We start from the raw sequence: 22,998 nt of genomic DNA, 5'->3' as shown, positions 1-22,998 counted from the left end.
CAACATGCTCAGACTCTTACACTAGCCTACAACTGGACATAATCATCTAACATAAAGCTTATTTCATAAATAAGGTGTTTATAATAAACTATTGAATATCTCATGTAATTTATTGAATTCTATACAGAAAGGAAAACTAGTATGGTTGTAAGAGTATTGAGTATTCATCCTTGTGATCCCGGGGTTGATTGGAAGCTGTGGCTCACCACTCCTGCCCAGCATCATAAGAAAGCATCGTACTATGTGCAGCTAGCCCAGGAAAAGATCAAAATTCAAAATCTGAAGTATGCTTTTACGGAATGCATATCACTTTCATCTCATCATGAAGTTGAAAAATCATAAGTTGAACCATTGTAAGTTGGGACTGTCTATCTATAAACCAACCAACTTTTTCTTTGTCCCGTGAATTACCAGAAGAAGGAAAAATAGCTGCCTTTTCCAGGAAAGTTCCAAGGAAATGATATCACCTGAGGAAAAATAGGTTTCAATTAGATGAGCAAATTGAAGAATTTTTAGGGCTGGGTGGAGGGCATCTTGACTATCATCTTGTACAATCCCCCATTTTAAAGTCAAAGAAACTGAGGCACAGATTAATGAAGATACTTGCCCAAGATCAGGTAATGATTTGGAGCAGAGAAAGAACTAATACTCATGTCTCCAGACTCCATACTGCTTTCGCTGATGACTGGTAATACGTAGAATACTGTCTGAGACATGAACAGTGTTAGATTATCTTCATTGGATATCCACAGTTGTGCCTTACATAAAATTCACTAATTATTTACTGAATAAATAAATTAAATTAGTAATATGCTATTTAGTGTAATAAAATTACAAAACATACTTATTTGTCCACATAACATCCTGAATACATAATAGATATTTTTAAGTTTATGTGTCTAAACCTGAGCTCCTGATCTTCCCTCCACAGGTATGCTTCACTCTGTCTTTCTCCTTTCTGTTGAAAGCAACTTTATCTATCCAGTTACTCAGGCTAAACACCTCAGAGTCATTATTGATGTCTCTCTTTTTCTCCCACCTCTTATCCATTTTGTCAACAAATCCGATTGGTTCTACCTTCGAAATATCTCCAGAACCTGATCTCTCTCACCACCTTCTCCACTCCATCATTACCACCTTAAATCAGTCCACACTGTTCCCCTCTCAGAATACTTGTAATGGTCTCCAAAGGTCTGCTTCTACCTTTGTCCACACCCAGTCTAGTCTCAAACAGCCATGATGATTCTTTTAAAACTTAAGTCAGGTCGCCACTCCTCTGGTCCCAGCTCTAAAAGTGAGTTTCTTTCATTTTACTTCTTGTAAAGGCTAAAATCCCTTCAAATGTTTTTAGCAGCCTCATTTGTAATAACTAAGAAATAGAAGCAACCCAAATGTCACCAAATGGGTACATAAACAACAGTGTATGCATTTGTAAGGGCTACTTCAACAGATTACTAAAAACTGGGTGGCATAAAACAACAAAAATGTGTTCTCTCACAGTTCTGGAGGCCAGAAATCCAAAATCCAGCTTGACTGCACTCCCTGTGAGGGCTTTTGGAGAGAATCCCTTCTTGGACTCTTCCAGCTTCTGGTGGCTGCCCCAGTGTTTTCTGTCTGCATCAATGTCATCTCTGCCTCCACCCTCACAGGGTCTTTTCTTGCATGTCACCCATGTTTTCTCTTCTGTGTCTGAGAAGGAGACTTGTCATTGGATTCAGGTCCCACCTGCATAATTCAGAATGATCTCATCTCAAGATCCTTAATTACATCTGCAGAGACCCTTCTTCCAAATAAGATCACATTCACAAGTTCTGACAATTAGGACATAAACAGGGAGGCTCAGTGGTTGAACGTCTCCCTTCGGATCAGGTCGTGATCCTGGGGTCCTGGGATCCAGTCCCACATTGGGGTCCATGCATGGAACCTGCTTCTCCCTCTGGCTATGTCTCTGCTTCTCTCTGTGTCTCTCATGAATAAATAAATAAAATATTTTTAAAAATTAGGATATCAACATATCTTTTTATAGGTGACCATTCCAGTCCACTATACTCAGTAAAGATGTCTTAGTTCTACTTTGCCTTCATTATGGGCTCCCTCACATTCTCCATCCTTTTTTTTTTTTTTTTTTTTCCAGGTTAAAAGTTGTCTTGTAGATGCATGTTCTGGGAAGGCAGTGCCTATGCAGGCCTAAGTGCAGAAGATGACTAAGAACGATCTGAGGGTGAGATGTTCATATGGCCATAGCCATTCATGTGGTCCAAAGGCAAGGTGGCACTGGCAACTGTTTTGGAGCTGGGAAACCTACGTAAGTTAAATTTTCAGAATAGTTATTAAAACTGCCTGTTGGCCAAACATCAAATAGATAAATTTAATTAATGATAACAATCTGGAAAATTGAAGAAATTCTTCCATTTCTCCCTCTTTCCCTCCAAACCATACAGAGCAGTTCCCTTCCTTAGTTCATTTTCTCCTACTTTGGCTATCTTTTTATAGTTTAAGTCTCTACTGTGGCATAACATACAAGCAGGGAAGTATAAAACTTTTATGTCCATATATTGATTTTGTACTATCAAATTTTATATATGTTTATGCTCATGTAAGCACCACCCAAATCAAGCACCCAGAAAGCTTTCACGTACCTCTGCCCAGTCAATAACCTCTCCCCAAAGGTGACCACTATTCTGAGTTGTAGCACCATAGAATAGGTGCCTGTTTTCATACTCTTATAAAGCAATATGGTATGCATTCTCATATCAGTTCTTTTTTTTTAAACATTATGTTTGAGAGATTCCATGCTCCTCAGTGTAGAGGCGGTTCATTCCTTTTCAACACTGCATATTATCCTACTGTGTAATACATAATATAGTCATTCTGTTTTGGATGGTTGCTTGTGTTACTTCCATTTGTGAGCTACCATGAATAAAGCTGCTAGGAATCATCTCATACAAGTGTTTGGTGGACCTATGCCCTTGCCTTTGTCGGGCACATCCCTAGGTGTGTCATTACTGGGCCATAGGATAGGCATATGTTTAGTGTTAGCACATACTGCCAAAGGCTTTTCCAAAGTAGTTATACCAATTTTCACTCCAGCTAGTTCCCATCCTCACCAACACTTGACAGTGTCAGGATTTTTCATTGTAGTATTCTGATAAATAGATAGTGACATTTAATTGGGTCTTAATTTGCATTTCTTTAATGACTAATGACAGTGAGTATTTTGTCTTTGCTTGTATATCCTCTTATGGAGTGCTTACTGAAGGATTTTTCTTCCTCCTTTCAACTTTTTTTTTTTTTTTTTTTTAAGTAGGCTCCATGTCCAGCATGGAGCCCAACATGGGGCTTGAATTCATGACTCTGAGATCAAGAACCAAGCTAAGATTGCTCGGTTAAGTCGAATGCTTAACCGGCTGAACCACCCAGGCACCCCTTCTCCCCTCCAACCAACTTTTTAAAAAAAATTGGGGTTTCTGTATTTTCCCAGTTCATTTGTAGTCCTTTATATATCTTGGATATGAATCCTCTTTGTAAATATATGTCTTTTCCTAATCCACCCTAATTGCCTTTCCATTTTCTCATTTGTGTATTTTAGCCATCAGCAAACTTTTTCTATAAAGGGCCAGATGGCAATTATTTTAGACTTTGCAGGCCTTTGTGATCTCTGTTGCTACTACTCAACTCTGCTAATGTAACACAAAAGCAGCTGTAGACAGCCATACATTAAATGAATAAGCATGGTTGTATTCCAATAAAACTTTATTTATGGACACTGAAATGTTGAATTTCATGTACATTTCCCATATCATTACATATGGTTCTTTTGACTTTTTTCAACCCTGCGAAAATGTAGAAACCATTTTGAGCTCCCCGGCTGTACAAAGCTATGTAGCAGGATAAATTTAGTATGCCGACCATTGTGTGGTAATGTCAGATGTACTTTATACATATAAGTTCTGAATTTTCATGAGCTTCAATTTATATCTCTTCTTTTGTCATTAATGCTTTTTATTCCTATATGAGAAATCTTTGCTTATTCCAAGTTCCTGAATATGTTCTCCTTTGCTTTATCCTAAAAGCTGTGTTTTGTCATTCATTTTTATGTCAATGATTCATCTAGGATTAAGTTTCATGTATGGGGCAAAGTAGAAGTTTTACACTTTTGTTTCTATGTACTTGAGTTATCACATACCTTTTCCAACTTAATAATGTAGCCATGACTTATCTGCTGCATGAAACTTTCCTTGATGGCTGAATGTGGAGCTTACAACTGTCAGCTAGTCATTCATTCAACAACTCCTATTAAAGGCTTATTATGTACCATGCCAGACACGAAGGAGATGATTGTCTTTTGGAGAAACCAACTAAGTCTCTGCAGTAAAATGTGGTAAGTGCCATGATAATATTGCAAGCATTTGTTTATGTTTTTCTCCTACTAAAAATGAGTCATTTGAAGAAAGGGACCATAGGGTTTTTTTTTTTTTTTTAAGATCTTATTTATTTATTCATGAGAGACACACAGAGAGAGAGAGAGAGGCAGAGATACAGGCAGGCAGAGGGAGAAGCAGGCTCCACGCAGGGAGCCCGACATGGGACTCAATCCCAGGTCTCCAGGATCACGCCCTGGGCCAAAGGCGGCAATAAACCGCTGAGCCACCTGGGCTGCCCAGAGCATAGGCTTTAATTTGGTTATCTCTAGCACCTTCCATGAACTCTAGTATAGAATAGGTGCTCATGAAAATTTGATGAGTGATTAAATGAGTGAATAAATATTTATATACAGTGAATATACATATATTCATATAGTACATCTGTATACAGAATATGTACATATATGAATTTAGCGAATAACATGCATAAATGCGCATATGTGTATATAAACACACACATAAAACCTTCTACCTCTTGCTCCCAGACACACAAGCTAAAGTACCTCTTGGGCAACCACTAATCTCTGTGTACATTAGTCAGAGGACAAAGTTTACACCACATAGATTCAAGATAAAAGTCCTGATGGCTCTTGTATCAGACTGCCCCTGTTCAAATCCAAGCTCTATCCCCCAGTTGCTGTGTAATCTTAGATGAGTTACTTCATCTTCTTGTGGCCCAGTAACCTCACCCATAAAATGGGAAAACCTTCCTCATAGAGTTGTTTAGAATATTAAATAGGTGTATACATATAAAATAATCAGAGGCCTAAAAAGCTCAATGAGGACAGGAATTTTTGTCTGCTTTGTTCATGGCTGTACCCCTAGCTCCTAAAAGAGTGTTTGGTACATAGTAGATACTCAGTAAACACCTATGCTGCATGAATTACAAACACCTAGGTCAGGAAAATCTCAATAATTGTTGACTATTATTATTTCATGCATGATATAAAAGTTTGGGATTCACTTTCCAGTCATTCCCCATCCCCCATGGAGGATAATTTCACACTTTGGGAATCATAGCATTTTTCGACAATGACACAAGGTGGCAGCATCCGTCTCCTTTTGAGGTATCAGCCACAATCGTTTTAAGGTTTCTAGAGACCAACCCTGCAACATCGCTATTTGCAAATGCCTCATCCATTCTAGATTCTATTATTCTAAATAACAACATTGTTTAAATTATTATGAGGTCAGCTCTTAACTGTCCTAATTTCTAGCTAAAGAAAAGACTACTGGTCGTAAAAAGATAAAAATACTGACATCAATCCAGGCTGCTTTACAGTCAGTCAGTACCACTACTGTTTTGTGTTCTTAAAACTCTGGTTTTGTAGCAAATAACTGCTCAACAAATAATGAGCCCACATCTTCTGTTTCTGCTACACGTGGTACAACAATGTTGTTCCTTTCGGAGTCTGTAAGAAAAGACAAAACAAAATCAAACTGCTCTGCTTTCTCAATAAAGACAGGAGGCTAATTCTGCAGTCCTAAATTACTCTGTAAACCCACCATTAAGAAGCAGAAATGTCTGAGCACCTTTGAGGGGGAGATCTTGTGATATAAAGAAAAGAATCTTGGTTAAGAAATGAAGAGACTTGGGATTCCAGTGGTTCTTCTAAAATCTCCTTACCTTCAACCTTAAACTAAGTTCCTTTCCTTCCAGAACTCAGTACCTTTCTTTCTTTCTTTTTTTTTTTTAGTACCTTTATTTCCAAAACAAAGATAACCATCTTTGCCTTACCTACTTGAATGAGATCAGTGAACCTAAATACCTTTAGAAACTGTAAAGGGCTCTATTTTATACTGCATGAGCTAAGGTTAGAATCATTTCCATTTTACCAACGGGGAAAACCAGTTCTAGCCAGTTAAATGGGCTTGCCCCAGTTTTCTCATCTATAAAATGGGCTAATGAAAGCAACTCCACCTACTTCTGTGAGTTGTAAGGATAAAATAATAGATGTGAAAGTGCATTTAAAATGAATGCACCCTTACTTGTACAAGATTAGTTTAAACAAGAGGCTTTTCTTGGGTTTCACCAACAATCCTGAAGGTAAAAAATATGTAACTAAGTAGTCTTAAAAAACTAAGCATGTTTGATTTACTTCAGAATTTCAGGAAATTGCACATTAAAAAAAAAGAAATAGGAATAAAGAATCTCAAGGTATCATTGGATTTAGGGAAGGATAAATAAAATTAAATGGTATATTCGCAGTTAGTAGTCGATCAACACTTCTTGAATATTTGCATTTAAATTAAGTGTACCGTAGAAATAAAATCTTTGCTTAAAATCTTAACATTCAACTAACATTCATCCACTGCCTATTTTGTAACAAGTATTTTCAAAATGTATTCTTTCATTTTTAATGTTCTAGTCCTCAAAATCAGAGAGAAATAGAAATTAAATCAAAATTTAATGAAAACCGAAAGTAAAAGTTGAGAAAACAGATTCAGAGAAGTTGCTCAGCTTGCCTCAGGTTAAACAGGAGATCCAAGATATTCAGACCTCAACTCCCTGCTCCTTCCTGCCCTTTTCTTAGGTGCATTATTGTGGAGGCTTCTACTCACTCCTGCAGCAGCACTCCTGATATTGCATCCAGCACTTAGAAAAGCAAGCTAGCAATTTTCATTTAGTATAAACCAGAGGTGGAGTGTACAGGTTTTAAAGAAACTGGATAAAGGGGGTACTTCAGAGCCAAAACTTATCTGTCTTCTTAAGTGAATTTCAATGGCTTGCTTTGACCTTTGGACTATACACTCACTCGGAAAGGCACTCAGTTACCTTTCCCCTAAATATTTCCAGAGCCGATTCAGGCCTTTTCAAAAAAAAAAAAAAAAAAAAAAAAAAAAGATTAATTATTAAATGTTAGGGGTTAAAGAGAAAGAGAAATAAAATTATGAGGTAACAAGAGATCTTAGAAACGAAAGCCATTTAAATCTCTCGGGAGGTATCAGTTGTTTAAGAATGATGTGCTGTTGTTGCCACACATAATAAGTTAATCTTAAAAAGTCATTTATCCCTGCTGATGTTCCAGTTTTTCTACAGGCTAGTGTAGTGAACGAGATGCCATTTTCAGGTGTGAATTTTGGTCACCTGTGTTTACTGGGAATTGTAATTACTTAAACTTTGAAATGACACGATTCTAAACTCTGGACTCTGCTTCACTGCATTTTACTTGTTCCATTTTAGGGTTAAAGCAAAGAGGCTTTCAGGTTTATGGGTCTGGTTAGGTGGTTTGACTTTCTATTACCTAAAGAATGATATTGACACTGTGCTTATGACTTGTTCAAGTCATTTTTAATGAGTATCTATAGTATTCTCTTCCCTTGAAGATTAATCCAAATATAATACTTGTTTGCATACAGCTATATGCATCAATTAACACTATAATCTTTTTGTTATGAAAAAAAAATAGCCCACAGAGCTCTGTAAATGGAAATATAAAACTTACTTAAACATCCATTAATTTTCCCTCTTATCTGCTCCTGGAACACCAGACTTTTAGCCTTCTTAGTAAGTGGCTGAGTTCAATCGGAAGGACCTGAATATTTGGTTCCTACCATTCAATCTAGTGCCAGTGAAAGTTAACAATGTTACCCAATGACTTTAGAGACCAACAAGATTGAGGAGTTGTAATACCATTTAGCTACAGTAAAAGCCTGGCTTTTAAAATGTTTATTCTTAAATTAATAAAAGTCATTTCACAGATAAGGAAAAGCAGACAGGAAATGTAAAGGGAAGTAACTCTAAAATTCAAATAATACAACAGAGTAGTATAGAATGGACTAAAATCAGCCACCTGAGTGACACAGGTGCCAAGGAGGAGGGAGCAATGAAAGGAGAGGCATCCGCAGTTTCCAGAAGATTTGCATTTACTTTTAGGTTGGAGTCCCAGAGATACAGTTTGGTGACTTAGAACTTCAAGGATGATTATACTAATTACAAAGAAGGTTGGGTGGGCAAGAGAAAGACACTAGAATCCCTGAATTCCTTTCAAAATGTCAATAATCACATTGCATTGTTTCTGCTATTTTAATATTTCGAGAGGTGTTTCTCACCGAAAAGTTATCTAAGGAATTTATTCTTAGTTATCCTGGCTTTTACCTGCTGCTATTTAAATTGAGAATGCTGTGTTTGACAGGCACCTGGATGCTCCCCGCTCCAAAACTGTCTTGGAGATTCCAGAAGATAGCAATTTTGCCTCTCTTTGCCAGCCGGATTTGTTGCACAGCCTGGACTTGAACTTAGTTCAGCAGACACCAAACCCCTGTACTGAGGAGAGGCCGTGGAGCTGAAAATCCATAGAGCTGACTAGTTTTACTAACTATAACACCAAATCAGACTGTGATCAGTGCCACAAGCCTGTTATAAACAAAGCATTGAAGGTGAAGTTAATTCTGTCTGAGGGTCAAGGAAGGGCTCAGAGGGAAGATGACATTTCAGGGGACTCTAGAGCAAGAGAAGCATTTTGCCAGCTAGAGACGGGATAGAGGTGCATCATAACCAGAGGGAGTAGGAGGGCAGGGGTGTGAAGTGCCAAAGGACTGTCCTAGAAAGGCCAAGTGGTTGATGGTGGCTGGATATGGGGGCTACTGAACCCCATAAAGAGTCAGTGTAAATGTATCAAAAAGCTACAACTATTTCTATTTCTGGATTCACAAAAAGAGACACCTGGAATAAATACCCATTTATCGTCAACTGTCTGCCCAGTTCTCTGGTAAGCACTATAGAAGATGTAGCGGAAGACCCATGTCCTGGGGATATTTATATGGCATTCTATCTGGAAGAAAGATGAACTCACATAAAATAACGTGAAATAATACTACAGCCTCCAAAGCAAAGCATTAGTTTGCCCCAGAAGCCAAGCTAAAGATGATACCTCCAGAGAGCCCTCCTGCTGGGCTGGACTTCCCCCGACCCCCCACCCCCCCATGGTGGTACATGCAGACTTAAGGCCAGCTCAACCAGCAGAGAGGCTTGAGGGCTTGGGAGGCCTTCACCTCAGAAACAGGAATAAAGTTCACGGTTCACCCTTATATATAGCACTTCTATGTGCCTGGCACCGTTCTAGATGCTCACATGGATTAACGAACTCAGTTTTCACAACTATTATATTTGGGAGAAAGAGTATATCCCGGTATCTCCATTTACATATAGGGAAACTGAGGCACAGAGCCACAGCCAGGATTCAAATCTACAGGGTCTGGCTCCAGAGTATGTGTCTCAAGGTCTAGATGCTCACATGGATTAATTAACTTAGTTTTCACAACTACTGTATTTGGGAGAAAGAGTATATCCCAATATCTCCATTTACATATAGGGAAACTGAGGCACAGAGCCACAGCCAGGATTCAAATCAACAGGGTCTGCCTCCAGAGTGTGTGTGTCTCAAGTTCATATCCTCAGAATCTGGTGCTGGGCGTTTCCCGAGGTATTTTCAGGATAATACGATCCAAAGCGAAATAAATACTCGAAAGCCCCAGATCTGTAAGGGAGGAGAAATGCATGCTCGCTCTCCAGCCTCCACTTAGGTCCGACCCCAAGGCCAGCAAGAAAAGGTTTCTTTTTATTTACATAGTTTTCCTTCTGGGACAACTTGGTGTTTCTGAACGCTAGGGGCTCCCGGATTCTCTGGTTTGAGAGTAACTTTTCCTTTTAGGATTTTTTTTTTTTTTTTTTTTGGAAGGGGGTGGGGGAAAAATGTGGCCTTAATTATCCTACGTCTTAGGCTGCTTAAGGAAGGGGCTGTGCTTTCGGGATCTCCTCGGAGCCAAGTAAGGAGGTCCCTCTCTTTCCCTCTGTCTCTCTCTCTCTCTCTTTTTAAGAGGACCTCGTGCAATAAAAGTGCAGAAACAAACCCAGGCGACCACAACAACAGCAGCCGCGGCGGCAGCAGCAGCAGCAGCAGCAGCAGGAGGAAGAGGGAGGAGAACAAATTGGGAGCTGGGGCAGGCGCTCCGCGGCGGCCGGGCTCGCAGCAGCTCCCCATTCATTAGGTGCGCGGCCGCCGAGGAAGGTGGCGGAGCGCTCGCCCGCCGCCCGCCCCCCGCGCCCCCCGCGCCCCCCGCGCCCCCCGCGCGCCCAGCGAGTCCCCGCTCCCCGGCCCCGCGCACGCCCCGGGGGCCGCGAGCGCAGCGCCGAGGAGCGGCGGGGAGCGTCCCCGAGCAGCCCGAGCAGCCCGAGCAGCCGCGGCCGGGAGGCGGGCCGGACGCGCGGGTGTGTGGCTGCCGCCGCCGGGCGTCCTCGCGGGGCCCGAGGCTCGCGCCGCAGCCAGCGCCATGCAGAACTACAAGTACGACAAGGCGATCGCCCCGGAGAGCAAGAACGGCGGCAGCCCGGCGCTCAACAACAACCCGAGGAAGGGCGGCAGCAAGCGGATGCTGCTCATCTGCCTCGACCTCTTCTGCCTCTTTATGGGTGAGCTCTCCCCCGACCCCCACCCCCCACCCCGAGCCCCAGCTGCAGCCCCAGCTCCAGCTCCAGCTCCAGCTCCGGCCTCAGCTGCAGCCCCAGCTCCGGCCCCAGCCCCAGCCCCAGCCGCAGCTCCAGTTCCAGCTCCAGCTCCGGCCCTAGCTCCAGCCCCAGCGCCAGCGCCAGCCCCAGCCCCAGCCCCAGCCCCAGCCCCAGCCCCAGCCCCAGCCCCGGCGCCCGCCCTTCCCCGGGCCTGGGAGCGGGCGTGGGGGGCGCGCTCAGGCTCCCCCGGGCCACCGGCGCGCGGCCCCGCTGCAAGGTCCCGCGGAAGGTGCGGGGGGCGGAACCGTGAGCCGGGCGGCGCGGAGCTCGCTGCCCCCGAGGACCTCCCGGGGCGCCCGGCCGCTGCCTGCTGTGCGTAAACACCCCAGCCTTCCGCTCCCGCCGCCTCGGCCCGGCCGGGCTGCAGCTAGGCTTTCCCCGGCTCCCCCCGCAGGTGGCGGGCTGGAAGGTGCGCCCTGATGCGGGCGCGGGGCGCCTACTGTGTGCCGGTGGTAGGCGGCGTCTCGGACGTAGTTTCTAGCAGCCCTCGGCCCGACTCTGTGCGGGATGGATGAGGAGCCCCATTTCACCGATTGGGAAACTGAGGCGCTGCGACTGGAAGCCCAAGATCAGGGTCGTGTCTGGGGCGCACGATTAACTGCGGTCTCAGAAACTTTTTCCAAACTAGTTGCATGCCCCCGTCCGAAGAACCGGTGGGCTCTTAAAAAAAAAAAAAAAAATGGGGCTGGGGCGTGAGGAGCATTTATGAGCTTGCCGGGGGCGGGGGGAAGCTATTGACACGAATCTACGGGAGTTCCAAGGTTGAAGTCAGAGTAGAATTATTATTATTATTTTTTAAGCGATTCATGGTGTAATGGAAAGCGCCCAGGACTTCTCCTCTAGAGCCCTGCTACTCTGCCGCTTGCAGGGTGTGCACCTCCTTGCCTCCTGGGCCTCGGTTTCCTCATCAGTTGAGTGAGTGGCTTGAATTAGATGCTCTCCTAAGGCCCCTTCCTGCATTAGGAACTCGGATTAGGTCCAGGAGCTGTTTTGCCAACTCTGCTAACTGAAGAAACATCTGTGTTCCCAATTCAGTTCCCTTAAAATAGACTCCTGCACAGAGACCTAAGTCCCCTTTGAAATGGATTCGTCCGTGCAGATTGTGCGAACCCGAGACGTAGGGGGCCCGAGGGTACCCTTCTCTTGTACCTCGTGAGTCTTTCTGCAGCAAGGTCCTCACTGAGGTCCCTCTGCCCTCGGCTGCACTGTCCATAGTAAGTTTGGGAGTCAAAGGAAGATGGGACGCTTAGAATTATTATTAAAAAGGTAGGAATGGTCCCCTTTGGGTACAGAGAGACAGCTGCGGGTGGAGTTGTGCTCTGTGGAAGGGAAGAGGTGACTAGTTCAGGTGGCAAATCCCCCTCCCACCTCTCCATAGAAATGGGACATTAAGATGCTATGTAAAGGAATTGTCACTGGGGGGCCTGCCTTCCTGTGGGCCGCTGGCTTATTATCCTGCACAGTGGGAAGATTAGTATTTAAAGTCTGCTGCCAAGCTATTGAATTTTTAAAAGGCCCTCCCTGGTCCTGGGGGAGTACAAGGAGAACACTAAACACATTGAAGCTGTTTGCTGTAAACTTGTCTGGAGCTTCCCAGTGTTTACTGGTGTTTTTTGTTGGTGGTAAGGTAAACTCTTCCCGGCCAGGCCTGTGCTGAGTACCCTCCTACCTCCTACTTTGTGATTAGGAAAGCAAATCTAGAACACGCCTGACAGCCTTTGTACAGTTTCATTGTTCTCCTCCCCTCTTCCACTCTTCTGCTTTCAGAAGGCAGTCCCGAGAGATGGTGCATTCTTATTAATGGGAAAAGAAGTGTGAAGGAATTTGCAGGAGGACACACCTATCAGCTATAGTTTAGCCAGGGACACTGTTGTGCATTGAAGGTGCAAGTAACGTTTATGTTTGCACACTTCAGGTCATCTGCCCCCACTCTCCCCGTGTTTCCCCTGAAAGCTGACATTCTATCCCTAGCTATTTATTACATTTACTCACTGTTGGTCTGTTTGAATAAATGATTCTGTTTACCTCAAAAAGGTGGTAACTGGACCCTGCATTTTATTATGATGCACATTATAGCTATCTCTTTTAGGGGTATATCCTTGCCATTAAAAAAGTCAACAAAGTCATTTTCCAAGTAACTTATTATCAGTGTCTCCTCTATGCATAGACCAAAAAAACAACATCACTAATTTAATGCCTAACTTGCCTTTAGTAGGAAAAACTGTAAGGTAAATACTTGAGAAATATATGCAGAAGAACTCTGTTTGGTTTCCAAAAGAAATTAATAACACGACATGTGATTTTAATATCTCCTATACAACAGTCTTAAAAAACTGTTTCTTCTTGGTTCACTTTTTGCCTAACACTGTCAGTATGATTTAATTTTTATACAGTTTATTGATCATATGGTCTGGATTACAGGGCACTAATATATTAAAAAAGAGAAACATAGTTTTCTGTTTATTCTCTCACAGAAATATATACCAAGCTTCATCTCCCTTGTATCTGGAAAAAATAAAAGCTGATGTGCTGCATTAAGTGTTATGTGAGTGGAAATATGCAGGCAGTTGAACTTGTTTCATGTACCTTCTTGGAATGTTAAATTCTTAGCAAAAAATAAAAGTCCACTCTTGTTTGAATGCCCAAAGAATCTGGTGACCGAGAACACCGAAGGGAGTTTACCTCCTCATGAACAGCTGTCTTTGCCAACTAATTGCTTTTATAAATACAGTTAAGAATCTTTGTGTGACATTCCTTTTGAAACGGATTTTGTTTTCCTTTCAATTACATAGTATGTACCGCCTCCTGGTTTTCATGCATTGGTTCTGGTGTACCAGGTGACAGGAGAGCAGCAGAGGATGTTCCCAGGCAAGAAGGGAGGAGCATCTTCTGTCTTTCTAAGCTCTTTTAGCCCCTTCTTAATATAAATGTGTGTTCTCTTTGCTATAATCTTTATGAAGAGATTATCTCCATTTCATAGGTGAGAAAACCATGTGTCAGAGAGGGGAGGCCCTGAGATGCACCTTGAAGTCGATTTGGGATTTGGGTCGATGCCTCATTCTCAGTGAGCAGGACTGGAGTCCATCTCCCTTTCAAACTCAAGATTCTTATCAGAAAATCCCGAGGCTGTTTGCAGAAGGTCCTGCCTCTCTGCATTTCCAAGTTACCCATTTGAGCCAAAGCAAATGGATAAAGGTGGTTGAACTCTCCTGGTCAGTGATACGGTCTTGTTGCTCCACAGTGTTGTTTGGATTTGGAACTGGTTCTGAGACTAAGTAATGCACAGATTTTTGAGGGCACTGTTTTACCCCATGGGCCAGTGGTTCCATAGAAAGAACACCGGCAGTACATGGTTGTAGCAAAATGTAGGGATTTGGTAAACCCGGGCTGAGCTTCTACGTCCCTGCTTTCCCTCTTTCCTGTCACTCATCCCAGATATTTACTGAGTGCCTCCTTCCAACCCTTGCACTTGGAGGACTAAGCAGTTTTAGGCAGGTCCAGCTTTTCCTGTGTGGACTTTGCTCAAGGTCCTTCATCCTTTGGGTTCAGTTAGCTCATCTGCAAAACGGTTAGCAGAATGACCACTTCGCTATGTTGCTGTAGGGATCAGAAAAAGTCTTGGATGTGAAAGGTTTTTTTTTTTAACCTCTCAAGACTTGGGCAAATAAATGCAACGGATTTATAACCTGAAGCCCTTTAAGAAGGTTTTGTGGTTATCTTCGTATATCATGTCTCAGGATCATAGGTAGATGAGACCATGAAATAAATATTCAGTAATAATACAGTGAAGACCATAGAGCTGCTCTTCAAAAAGGAGAATGTCCCATTTGCCCAGTAAGTTGAAGATGGATGATTTCCATTCATTTTGACTCTAGCTGAGAAGGCAGCCCCTAAAACTAAGCAGATGTCTTGAGCCAACTGGTCTTCACAGTGTACCCTGAGCCCTCTTTAGGGAAGGTTCTTGTGTTCAAAAAAACTGTTCCTCATTTGGTTTTTGATGCCAGAAGGTAGGTGAGCTGAACTTATACCAAGAGGGGTGGGAGGTATTTGAAGAAGCAGGTGCTTCATCAGTCTGAAAGGCCTGACTCATGTGCCATTCCCAACCAGGAAAGACAGTCAATGGGTGGAATATGATGAAACAGGGAAAGAAGTTCAGGCAGGTAAAAAATTAGAATTTGGATGCTCAGCATCCATGCTGTGTAATTTAGTGGTTCTAGAATGTTCTTGGCCTTTCTTTCTTCTTTCTTTCTTTCTTTCTTTCTTTCTTTCTTTCTTTCTTTCTTTCTTTCTTTCTTCTTTCTTTCTTTTTTTAAAGATTTTATTTATTCATTCATGAGAGACACACAGAGAAAGAGAGAGAGAGGGTCAGAGCCATAGGCAGAGGGAGAAGCAGGCTCGATCCCAGGACTCCAGGACCACTCCCTGGCCTGAAGGCAGGCGCTAAACTGCTGAACCACCCAGGGGTCCCCTTCTTGGCCTTTTCTGATTTTCAGTTAAATGGATAAAATCCTAGAACTGGTTCCGTATATGGGCTACATAACATCATCTTGTGTTATTATTAAATTACTCACTTTTCTCTGGAAGGGAGGCAGTGTGGTATAGTGAAGAGATCAGGACTCTTACAGCCAGAAGCTTCAGGTTCCAGGTTGACCAATGCCACCATCTGGTGGTGTGCTTGTGGACAAGTTGGTTTTCTATGGATGGATCTCAATCGTTTTGTTTTTTTTTTTTGTTTTTTTTTTCCATTGGTAAAATGACTGGTTGGGCAGGATCACATCTAATGTGTAAAGCTGCCACCCAGCATTCTGTGACAGATTTCTGGCAGAGAGGAATTGACACGTTTGTTGAGTGTCTCCCTTATGCATGCACTTTGCTTAGCTCTTCATTGTACATTACCTCCGTGAGTCACCGCAAAAGTGATGAGCTTACAAACGGGAGTTCTGGCCTTGGAGTGCCACTTTGTCGCTGCATAACTTTGAAGAAATTTGCTTGACTTTTCTGGGCCTGGGTTATTATTATTATTATTGCAATAGAGGGAAGGTACACAATCATCTTCTTAGACCTCTTCTGGCACTAACAGCTTTATGATTCTGTGCTGGTAGACATCCTGTGATGTAGAAACCCAGTCGTTCCATCATTCCTTCTGTTAGACTATTCATCATGAATTGTTAGATTTTTTTTTTGTTTTGACCAAAGAATTAATGCTGACAATTAGCTTATATTGGTATTCATTCTGGAGGGAAAGTAAATGCTCTTACTAAAGTTAACCCAATATGCCAAGAAACTAGCTAGATTTTTCCTTGGCCAAATGTGTCCTTTAACCTGCCTCTTGAAATGTATAGTACAGTTGATCATTGAACAATGCATATGACTTCTGACTTCCCCAAAACCTAAGAGCCTGCCGTTGACCAGAAGCCTTGTTGATAACGTAAACATCAATTTACCACGTATTTTGTATGTTGTATGTATTAGAAACTGTTCTTACAATAAAGTGAGCTCGAGAAAAGAAAACATTCTTAGGCAAATCCTAGGGAAGAGAATAGGCATTTATAATACTGCTGTATTTTATTGAAAAAAATCTGTGTGAGTGGACCCGTGTGGTTCAAATCTGTGTTGTTCAAAGTTCACCTGTAACCACAAACAAACAAGCCCGACAGGTAACTTTCCCCCTTTTTATTACTCTTTTGTTATATTCACTAAATATGTGTTTTTAATAACTCAGTTTTGATAATTTAATCTACCCTGTGAACCACAGAATGCAGAAACAGATTTTCATTCAGTAACTGGTAAACTGTCCAGCCAAGCACCTTGCATGGCTTGGCCTACAGAAGGATAGGTAAGCCATGCTGACTTTTCCAGAATGGCTGAAAACTTCTATTTCCTCATCGTCCAAAAGGCCTAAGGTCTTTTTGTTTTGGGTTTTGGGTCCCCCCCCCCCCCCCTTAGCTCCTTCTTCCCCAGCTTCCTCTCATACTTGAGATATACCATGGAGGTATAGCTGTCTCTGGTGGGAGACTTTTCCACGTTTAGCCCTTTTTGATTTCCTGTCAATTTTTGATTCTTACTTTTCCCGTCTTGTGTGGTTTGGGCTCGCAAGCCCAGGTGGTCACACATCATGATGCTAATGAGACCATAGTCAAGGACTTCTGCTCTGTGTAGGCAGTTGTATTTATGGAGACACCCTACCTACTGTGTCAGTTCAACCAGTACATAGTATTTGAGGAGTCATAACTTACTTGGGGGATTTCTACTATTTCAACATTTTAAGAAACCCATCTAGAGTGAAATAGAGATTCTCAGGCTCCTTCTCAGGAGATTCAAATTCAGCAGGCTTTGGGTCAGGGCCTGGTATTCTGGATTTCATAAGCTTCTGATGATTCTCATCAGGCCAATCAGAGAATTGCTGTTGTTTAACAGCTGGCGTCTTAAGGGCAATTGGCTATGTCCTGAGGCTTTTTGTCCCTGGACTGAATGTTCTGGCACTTTTCACATTGTTAGGGTTTGTTCCTGCCTCCACCCCCCCTCGCCCTACCCCCACCACCCGGTTTGCGGCCAGCACACCTGTCTTTCAGCAAAGATAATGAAGCTTGTTAGAATTCTTTCAAAAGGAGAAATTGCTTCTGGGTGCAGGCCTGAAGGTCTCTGGTGATTTTTAGAGAAGGGACTTGGTGGTGTCTCCTAATTGCTTAGAGGCTGGGATTTTTATTTGTTTCTCGGTCTTAAACCGAGTTCTGTGTAGTGGAAGTTGACCACCCAGTGATCACTTTGGAAAAATGAGGTGTTAACTCAGTAAATATTTTCTTTTGAGATATTAAAATTTGTGTCTGAGTGAAAAGTGAAATGAATAAATGAGATTCTGAATAGAGCCTTTAAAAGATCAAAGTTAGCCTGGCAAAGTATTGTGGAAACAATACCAGCTTTGGATTCCCTTGGATCTGGGTGTGACTTGGGCAAAAAGTATTTCACCTTTTTAGTATTCAGTGTCCTCATCCAGAAAAGAAGCAAGAGACCTAGTATGGTGATGCTCAGCTTTGATCATGAATCTGAAAATGCTCTGGGAAGTTAAAAAGTATTCTATCATGATTATCAGGTATCATGTTGCTATTATTACTCAGAGTAATAGTAGTATTTTCCTTTCCATCCCAGTGTTCTTACTCTTGATGGTGCTATGAAATCCTCTCATTTTTTTTTTTTTTGGCAGCAAAGTTGCCTGAAATATATTAGGGGAAAAAATTGTGAAGAGAATCCTAAGAAAAAACCAGGCAGAGGGAACGCAAATGTTTTCCATTAGCCGAAGAAAAGCAGTGGCAGGTTTTCTGACCCCATCTGGGAAAGTCACAAAGCAGGAACCTTGGTAGTCTTTGGTGGTTGCTTTCTTCTTCCCCTTTGAAAGGGACGTGGCCATGTCATCTTAAGAGAAGGACACATCCACCTTAGGAAAAGGCGGGAGGGATTTGGGACAAATTGTCTGACTTAGGGTCAACTCTTATCTGTGTCTTTTGACAGCCCACGGAAAAATGTAGCTGAAAAGAACAGTCCGGATTGAAAATGACCAAAATACACATTCTCCAGGGCCCCGTCTGCATTTCTTGATCTAGGGAGGGAGTAGCTGTGCTCATTACCATACTGATTATTCAGGCCAACCATGTGGTTGGTATTGGTACCAGACTCCTTTCAAACTGCAGCCTAGAGAGGTTAAGGAACTTGCCTACAGGTCCCCAGTGTTCAGTAATCATTCAGTTTTCCAGAGCTCTTGTCACCTTTAATCTGTCTTGCTGCTCACTTTTCAATGCAATGAATGCAGCTAAGACTCTCTCTTTTCTAGTTCTTTCATTTTATTAATTTCAATTACTTATTAACTTATTTTAAAAAAGATTTTATTTATTCATGAGAGACACAGAGAGAGAGAGAGGCAGAGACATAGGTAGAGGGAGAAGCAGGCTCCCTGCAGGGAGCTGGATGCAGGATTCTGTCCTAGGACCCCGGGATCCGGGCCTAAGCTAAGGCAGATGCTCAACTACTGAGCCACCCAGGTGCTCCCATTTCGATTTTATTGAGTCCAAATGTGTACAATATATTTTACAGGGCCCAACATAGGACACAAACAGGAGTCTTTTTTTTTTTTTTAAGATTTATTTATTTATTTGAGAGTGTGTGCACCTATGCAGGAGCACAGGAAGTGGGGGGACGGGCAGAGGGAGAAGGAAGGGATATCTCAAGCAGACTCTGCACTGAGTGTGGAGCCTGACATGGGGCTCGACCTCACAACCCCGAGATCATGATCTGAGCTTAAATCAAGAGTCAGACACTTAACCAATTGAGCCACTCAGGTGCCCCAAGACAGATACGAGTGTTAAGGATCATGTTGGGCAGTGAGGAGGTAGGTATACATAAATCGTTGCAAAACAGCTTGGGGCATGTTTAATGAGCCTTTCTGCGAACAGCATAGAGAAAGTGCTTTTGGAATAGTTCTTCACTGCCTGGATTCATGGAATCTTTAGAATAATAAAGTAGATTGGAGTTGATGTTATCAACAATATCAGGGTCATATTTTAACTCAAGAACACAGGCCTCTTGTGGTGGGGCAGGTCGAGGTTGGAGTGGATGGGGGGGCTCAGGCTTTAGCCTCAGACAGATGGGGGAGCTTGCCTGCTGTTATTGGCGAGGTGCACTTAGGCAAGTCACTGAATGTCTCTGAGGCCTCTGTTTTCTCATTTGTAAACTGGAGAGTATGGGCGTGGTGGAGGTGTGAGGCTATGCCAGGCAGGTATGGTGCGTGGTGCTGGCCACTTAACAGATAGGGACAGCTGCTGTCACCCTTGTCACCATATCTTACTCTGTGCCCTCGAATTGATATGAGGAGCCTGAAGCCTGACCTGGGTGGTGATCGTCCCATGATCCTGAAAGAGCAGGGCCTACTACCAGTGTCTTGCCTCTATACCATTTTGCTTTTCTGGTGCTGTTTACTTGGCAGTTTGAAACTGGTACCATCCATGAGGTCCAGTTCTCCAGAGAGCTATAATCTCTTCTTTCTCTTGGCTTTGTTACTTAAAAAGGAACAAGACAAACAAGTTAACTTTTAATCCAGATTGTCGGGTAAGAGTTCAGTGAGACCAGAGATACATGAAGCAAATTTGAAGGACGAGGCAGTTTCTTGATACCACTGTTCTTCAAACCGGCACTTGTTCTAGAAGTGCTTCTTACCAAAGATCCCTGCTGATTTGAGTTTGAACGGGCACTCGCTTTTGCCAATGATGTATCGCAGGAGAGAAGAAAGAGAAACCCAAGGTTTCAAAGTTTTTGCTTTTTAAAAGCCTCTTGAGGTAGAAAATACTCTCATTTGACCGAGGAGGAAACAGATTAAATAATTTTCTCAAGGTCATTCATTAATTGGCGGTGCCAACATTCAAAAGAAAGCTAGGTCAGGTTCTCAAACATCCTTGTGGAACTATCCTTCCTTTAGACCGAGGTTTATAAGTTAGAATCTGCCTTAAAATTCCCCAATTTCATACCAAACCAAACAACATACACAGGATTCAGTTGGAAGCTTTTGAAAGGAACTTGTTGATTTCTGTGTGCTTTGAAAGTATATGTTGCAATCAGAATATTGGTGGTAAGTGTGTTTTTGAGGTTTGTCACAAATTAACAAAATTATATGCTTAGAGAGTTTTGCAGAGAAATGCAAATCAGTATAAGCGCCTTGTCATAATAAGCAGTATGCTTTGGTTCCTGTTTACCTATCCCCAAAGCACATAATATACATAATTACATTGACACGAAGGAAGCTGTTCTCATTGATGGTTTCTTTATATCTGGCCCCCAAATTAGTTTGTGGTATCAATCAATGTAATTTCTAGAGAGCCTATTTAATTAAGTCTAAGTTTGTACTTGTCTTTCAAGTATCAGTCTGGTCTTCCGTGGATGTTTCTTGAGCACCTACTATGTGCTGGGCCCCCAGGGATTCTTGACCTTTAAGAATTCTCAGGCTGGCCAGTGGGAAACAGACTTGCATAGTTAAATCAACGAAGTGTTGCTGATGTGGAATGGTAGAGGGGCTGTAGCAGCAAAGTGAAGAGTGGGGAAGTTTGCCTGAGGGCAGGCATGGAGCTGGGTCCTGCCAGAGAAATCTTAGCTCACATGCCAGGAGAGGGGAGAGGGTAATCCAGCAAAGGGAGCAACAGGTGCTGAGCCGTGCATGCAAACACGAACAGATCTGGAAGGGGTGAGTATGAGACGCTGGAGTGCAGCCTTGTGTGGAGGATGTTGGAGATAAGGCTGGTGAGATAGGTTGGAGCCAGATTATGAAGGGGTGGGGGGCTGCAAAAGGCAGGCAGCTGAGGAACTTGAACTTTATTTTGGAGGACCAGCCGAGCAAATGAAATTTTATTTTTGTTTTCGTTTTCCTTTTTATTATGGAAAATGTCATATAGAAACCAAACACCGTGTATACCTAGGAGTGGAATTGCCAGGTCATATGGTAAGTCCATGTTTCACTTTTTTGAGGAACTGCCAAATTGTTTTTCCATAGCGGCTGCCCCATATTTTAGAAATAGCGTGACATTAGTTGAAATATGTAAGGAAAAAAAAAAGTTTTATGGACAACATTTGGAATTAACATATTCATGAACAGTTTTAAGAGAGGGTTCATCTACTCAGTTGTGTTCGAGATCGCTGCGTTTGGGGAGAGGGAAACGGGAGAGAGAGGAGGGGACCAGTAACAGGGAGGCAGAGCTGGACCGTAAGCATTGGAGACAGAGAAGAGAAGGATGGGTAAGAAGGATGACAGGTAGCTCCAGATCTCCTGAGTGGGAACCTCGGAAGAGTGGTGCTGCCATTCATTCCCTCCACAAACACTTCCAAGGCAGTGTTTATAGAAGGCTTAATGAAATCCATCTTGTAGGATTACTGAAATGCTTCGTGGTCATGGCCTTACTAGGCAGATGAAGCTATATGTTCTCTTCCACCACCAACCCCCCCTGCCCCACACACACACACTCTGGAATTTCTTAGTTTCTCAAATGCCCCTTAGAATAAATGGGCCATTGGAAATCCTCCTGGTTTAGAGAAACAGTTTTTCTTGGGTTGTAATGGTATTTTAAAAACAGTGTTGTTGAGATATAATTCAGGTACCATATAATTCAGCCATTTAAAAAGTATAGTTCACTGGCTTTTGATATATTCTACAGAGTTGGGCAATCACCACCACTACTGATTATTTTATTTATTTATTTTATTTTATTTTATTTTATTTTATTTTATTTTATTTTATTTTATGATTTTATTTATTTATTCATGAGAGACAGAGAGAGAAAGAGGCAGAGACACAGGTAGAGGGAAAAGCAGGCTCCTTGCAGAGAGCCTGACATGGGACTTGATCCCAGGTCTCCAGGATCACACCCTGGGCTGAAGGCGGCGCTAAACCGCTGAGCCACCCCGGCTGCCCACCACTACTGATTTTAGAACATTTTCATCACTGCAAAGCGAAACTCGCAATCACTCTCCATTCTCCCTTCTGGTCCTGCCATCCCATAGCAACCACTGATCAACTCTTTGGGTCTACATACTTGCCTGTTCTTGACATTCATGTAAGTGAAATCATATAATATGTGGTCTTTGTGAATGGCTTCTTTCACTCGAGATCACGTGTGCAAGGTTCATCCATAATGTATCACCTATGGACAGCATGTTCATTGAGCATGTACCAGTACTTTATTTGGCTTTATTGCCAACTAATATTCCCTTGTATGGGCATACCACATTTAGTTTATACATTTATCAGTCTATAGACGTCTGGATTTTTTCCACTTTCTGGCCACTGTGAATAATGCTGCTATGAACATTCATTTACAGATTTTTTTGTGTGTGTGGACATACATTTTCAGTTCTCTTGGGTATCTATACCTAGGAATGGTGACTCTGTGTTTAACTTCTTAAGGAAACTGCCACTATTTTCCATAGTGGCAGCTGTGCCATTTTAGAAATATCTTAAGATTAATTAAAATATGTAAGGAGAAAACACAAAAGTTTTACCAAAGTCCTTGGAATTAACATATTCATGAAATCACT

General features: G+C 42.4%; 1 protein-coding gene across 2 annotated transcripts in view; it reads left to right on the top strand.

Moving 5' to 3' along the window:
* Positions 1–10,603: 10,603 nt before the first annotated feature.
* PLPP3 (phospholipid phosphatase 3) overlaps positions 10,604–22,998 on the top strand; it is an 81,964-nt gene continuing 69,569 nt past the window's right edge. The window contains exon 1 of one of the 2 annotated variants that reach the window (XM_072820382.1): positions 10,604–10,836. In XM_072820382.1, the coding sequence (XP_072676483.1) occupies positions 10,698–10,836 (139 nt within the window). In that variant the 5' untranslated portion in view covers positions 10,604–10,697. The remainder of the gene's footprint in view (positions 10,837–22,998) is intronic. The other variant, XM_072820381.1, reaches the window with a different exon arrangement.

The sequence above is a fragment of the Canis lupus genome, chromosome 3, assembly GCF_048164855.1.
Source record: "Canis lupus baileyi chromosome 3, mCanLup2.hap1, whole genome shotgun sequence".
NCBI lineage: Eukaryota > Metazoa > Chordata > Mammalia > Carnivora > Canidae > Canis > Canis lupus.
This window is presented reverse-complemented; position numbering and strand designations above follow the sequence as displayed.